The sequence below is a fragment of the Echinococcus granulosus genome, assembly GCF_000524195.1.
Source record: "Echinococcus granulosus chromosome Unknown EG_S00061, whole genome shotgun sequence".
Taxonomy (NCBI): Eukaryota; Metazoa; Platyhelminthes; class Cestoda; order Cyclophyllidea; family Taeniidae; genus Echinococcus; species Echinococcus granulosus.
This window is the reverse complement of record NW_020170441.1, coordinates 146,378-151,622: the sequence shown is the minus strand read 5'-3', so window position 1 is coordinate 151,622 and position 5,245 is coordinate 146,378. Positions and strand designations below refer to the sequence as shown.

Below are 5,245 nucleotides of genomic sequence, written 5' to 3'. Positions count from 1 at the left end.
GGCGCTTGCAGTTAATGGTCATCGTTCCACTTAATGGACCAAGGTGATTGATACAATGTTCTTGTCACTTGGTTCCCCAAACTCTCCATGCTGTCGACGTGCTTGCTTTGACTAAAAAAGCAACCAAAGTGTCTGCAGGATTCATGGGGGACTGTTTGCTAATAATGTCAACGGAGCGAGTGTCCTCTCAGGTGATGCCTCTGAGGGTATGTGTCAGGCAGGGGTCGCTGCTTTTGGTCATCATTTGAAAGCGAAAGAGTACGCTGTTTTGTTGCCTGCAAAAATCACTGTCTCTATGCCTCGGTCGGAAAGTGAGTAGCCTTCAACTTAATATTCCTCACTGGAATCCTGTTTGTGATGCTGATATATGAAGAAAGGTTTGTTTTCTTTTAATACGGGGACATCGTTGCGGTGGCCGGTCACACAAACAAAAGCTTCATTTGGTCTCGCCACCAAATTTGGACTTAGAATTCGTTTTGATTAAAGCATCCTTTTTATCAACCAGAGGGACATGATTAACCTTTTTGTACGCCATCTATTTCACAGTTTCTGCTTTGTCAGCCTCTCATGAGCTACTTACATATCAGATATCATCACAGGGAACCACAGTATGGGTTATGAATAGCGTATGTGATACAATCAAGAGATTAAAAAGCAAAATAATTCCTACTCCCCTGAATTCTTGACAAAGAGTGCATTTCAAAGCCGGCCCTATCGGTATCCTTGCAGGCATTACCCAAATCCGTTTTAACTCTATTGGAAAAATTTTGTACCTATTAGCATTTTAAGCTCTGGAGTTCGAAAAATGCCGAAAAAAGAGGAATAAAAATATAATAATGGGTAAAAGTAATGAATCAGCAACCACTGGTGATCACACCGAGACTGTGCTTTGATTACTAGGCGGAAGCACGATCACTGCGTATATGGCTCGACTGAGGAAGCAAAGCGTGCATTATGGATGGGAGAGAGGTTCTAATGATGCTCTAGCAAAATGACCTCTCTATTCAGAGGTGGAACTCTAGCCCCTTCCTCAAGTTCAGTGCACTAATGATAGCCAGAAAGTTTTGACTATACTCAGTCGCACCGAACACCCGTGTTTCGAAGGCAAAAGGCGCAGGTCATTAAAGTGCTCCAAATCCTAATTGATTCCTCACCCGCATGGGGTTAGTTTAGCAATTCAAAGTAGCGGTCGAAGCTGTGGTACTTCGGCCATGAAGCTTAACATATCACTTACAATTCGTATTATGCCCACTCCTCATCTTTCGTTAACTGGATTTCTTTTCATGCCTTCCTGATTTGTAAACCATTTAAATCAAATATAAACAGAACTCAAACTGACAAGCACAATGTAGTGCCATTTCTGATAAAAACACTAACACATCTCGAATTCATCGAAAGGCCAAAATATATAGCAATGGAGGAGAAAGTCTCATTCAAAGGTCTGATACATATTGCTATCTTCCTTCTCCCAAAGCCAGAAAAAATTAAGCAAGTTATCATAAATACTGTTATAAAGAAGGAGGAAATCAATACAAAAGCAACTCATTAGAGTCGGAAAACACTCTCCCTTCCTGTACAAGGCTTAGTTAATCGGGGAAATTAATCATTTGGGCAAGTAAGCTTATCGACGTAAAAATTCACAACCCTACCGGAGAGCGAGAGATGGGAGCAGAGTGAAAATTTTGTACACCGCTATCTACTGACGCACATTTATTATTAACAGGGACATTTTTCTCTCTTTCTCCCAACGCAGCTCTGATTGGCTGCTCACCGGACGCGCAGAATTATGTGAGCGTGCGTGTGCACACACGCACGCACACACAATCTCTGTGAGGCGTGACCGCGCTGCAGTGCACTGCGCCGTGTCGTATGCTGCTGTGAGGCGCAGAAGGCAAGAGAGGGAGGGGTGAAAAGGGTGAGGGCAGCAGTTGCTGCTGCTGCCGCTGCCGGGGGACGAGCCTTATCTGTACTCCACATCTCGTACACCTGAACGCGTACGCACGCACAGCGCACACACGCGCACCACGCTCACCTGAGGAGGAGGCGAGAGGAGAGTGGAGAGAGGTAGCGAAGGCGAGAGGGCGAACGAGCGCCGGCCAACCGCTTGCCCTGTCAGGCACACGGCACCGATTAGCGCTCACCACAAGTCAACGACTGATGCTACACGGCCACTGGGCTCCTCTTGTGGTCGTACCCACGTTGAGTAAGTCATATCACTCATTTTGTGCTTTTCATTTATCCACCCCTTTACTCTGCTCCCATTCTCCTAGTGCGCATTGTGTGCACTCATTCCCTCAATTTGTTTACTGTGGATAGTCTATGGGAGGACGCTAAATATTTTCGACCACGACATACCAGCAGATGTTGGTTGATTCTGTAGTTAAAACACTTTAAAGAAAAATGTATTTGAGGAGGTTTTACACTTAACCAAACTACTTTAATTTTTACACATCAAGATGAATTCAAAAGGTACATATTATCGTCACGCCGAACTCAGTGTAAAATTAGCATAGGCACGTACATCTTTGCACAAAGGTATACCATAGGAGTAGGGAAGTTTGTCTCCAGTTTCTCCAGATACTACGCGTTGGTAGAGAGGACCAAAGTGGAAGGTATGCATAGAAAAGCATTTTTTTTAAACTTAGCATGATTATTTTTTGAACCATCGCAAAACAGAGTGGTTTGAGTTTCGAAACAGTTAAATGTCCAGTCCGGCTTCTGTGGCCTAATCACTGCGGGTGTCTGTCTCTCTCATGGTTGGCTGAACCACAATCTGAATTGTAAACATGGGTCAAGCATGTTGACAGCTTTAAAAATTGCAAAGAGCCCAGAACTCTCGGTTGAACTGATATTTATCCTTTCGATAATAAGTTTGGTAACCCGTAAAGTGCTGCAACTGAATATAGAGCGTATTCAAAAATGTCAAATGGATTTTGGATTTGCAATTCCGTGTTTACTGTCCAAGTGCCGTGATGGGATTTTTACTTCTCATCATTAGGCACAATGATTGAAACAATATTTCTCCATTTAATAAAATGAAAAATCCACTTTAAGGGTAGTGATTAATTAAAAATACTTATTTGGGAGCAGAAGAAATTAATTTTCGGTTGGAGCTATAAGTGACACTGCGGAAAAGAGGACACGGTGGTTTTAGACTTACCACTAACTAATCGCACGATAAAGGCAGGATTTCAACAGAACTTTCATCTTTCCTTGTTTAATGGGACCTAAATGCACATTGCGAACCCCAGTTAACAGTGCATTGGTACAGTGGAGGCATTTCAAGTATTCAAAGGCTTGAAATTCATGCATGAAGCAATGGCAGGAGAAAAAATTGTTTTGACGTAAATCAATAAAATGTACCTGTAAAATGGTGAAGCTACACATATATTTCTTGGCGGAAAGCGCGCCTTCATTCTTCATCCATCTAGCTTACTCATCTCAAAAAATAATAACCATACTGACAGATCTCTCTCATCATCATCCGTTTAATTGCCACCCCAAGATGGCAACATCTCGGCGACAACACATCACAAGACTGTGCATTCCTTTCACTTTATTTAGGGTAGTATTTTTTAAAAGAGCCCTTCTTTTTAATGTATGCAATCTAGAAGACGTTTTACTTTCAACCGGCATTGCATGTTGATAATTCTTGCGTACCCATTAAGGCGAATGTCTTAGAGCCTCCAGAGAGTTACCCCTAACTCGTGGTTGATTTTACTCACTTTAGGTTTGATCATTTGCATTGGGTGGCTGTCAAATAGGCTTTGACTGTCAGGTAGGTGAAAGCGATGCTTCTTGACTTTCGAAGTGTTAGCAAAAAAGGTGTTTTTTATGGGAGGAACGGTGTCCCAATAACATAAGCATAAATGAAAAGCCTAGTTAAATACTCTTTCACTGTCATATTTGACAGCTATCAAAAGACAGAGGAAAAGCAGTAGTTGAATGTCTTTGTGTGGTTTGTATTCATTGTATCAGTAGCTAGTAATGACGTTTAGTTGGCCTTAGCGGGGGCATTTATATCGAGGGTGATGATCATGGCTGATCAGGTCCCTGAAGTGAACTAAGCACAAGGAAGCGGCAGCCTTAATCCCGAGCCCACATTTGTACTCGTGCGCATTAGCCAAATACTTCTGTCTCTGACCACAGGGAATCGCATGAGTGCGCGATGGAAGGGGTTAGTTTGAGCGGACACTTATTCTGTCTGTTTGATGGTGTCACTGATGGTACAAAAGACGTGCAACAATGTTGGGCGCCTAGTTTTAAAATGAGTTTATTGAGGAGTTAACTATTTTGCCCCTATTGAAAGTGGTCTTTAGGCATTCCAATGCATCTAAAAATGCTTAGTTAGGAGGAACAAGAAGCATTTGAAGATGGTTTTTATCAAGTAGCCCTGTAAGCATCGTGATTACATTTGAAGTGGTAGGAAATGTCTCACGACAAGCCTTAAAATCACTTTTTTCCAAGAGAAATAGCCTCAACTTCTGTCTACCACCTCATGCTATTTAGCAACGCATCGAAAGTGGTCGGTGTACATGGAAAAAATTAAAGGTAATTAATAACCACAACTAAATAATTAATTTTTTTTTCTAATTCATTAAAAGTAAATTGCAGACACTTGTAAGTAGTTTACTTGGGGGGCGATCAATTAAGCCCCTGTCTGTTGGTGTTCCAGCAAATTGCACAGCATCCCCTGGGGCTCGTTGAGCTCTCTCATGCCAAATTGTCACCTTCCTTGACGGGCACTGGAGGCACTGCAGTCCTCTTGATTAGAAGGCCTGTTCAACGAGTTTCACCTTGAAATTATTTAGTGACTTAGTCGCGTTATCGTGGTACCCTCAATTATCGCATCAATTAAATCGGGCGGAAAATGTTACTCCGGCAGCCCACTATCGATTTTCTCACGCGTACTTATGCGGATGCTCACGCCTGCACGTGTGTGCGTGCATACGTGATGCACGCGCGCACGTGAGGTGCGGTCGTGGTGGTAGTGACCAGGTGGGAGCGATGCAGCCAGCGCCAGCGAATGCATAAGCCACTGTGTGTTAATGCCACTACTACCACTACTACTGCTGATGCCAGAACCTCACTCTGCCACTGCCTCTCTCGTCTCCGGCTCGTCACGGCAGGTAAACAGGCAGGCGGTCGGCCATTTCCACTGTGTATCCATCCTCAACCGCATGAATAAAAAGCCTAGTGACTCACGTGTGAATGTAAAATATATGATGGAGTAGTAGGAGAGGCT

At 43.2% G+C, this 5,245-nt stretch overlaps 1 protein-coding gene across 1 annotated transcript; it reads right to left on the bottom strand. All coding sequences in view use genetic code 11, as the record gives it.

Annotated features, from left to right (window-relative positions):
- Positions 1-1,767: 1,767 nt before the first annotated feature.
- Positions 1,768-5,032, bottom strand: EGR_06656 (hypothetical protein; the record flags this gene model as incomplete). The annotated part of the gene is made up of 3 exons (XM_024495905.1): positions 1,768-1,986; positions 2,033-2,109; positions 4,912-5,032. The coding sequence occupies 3 exons, from the start codon at positions 5,030-5,032 to the stop codon at positions 1,768-1,770; spliced, it is 417 nt and encodes a 138-aa protein (XP_024349671.1).
- Between the last annotated feature and the right edge of the window lie 213 nt (positions 5,033-5,245).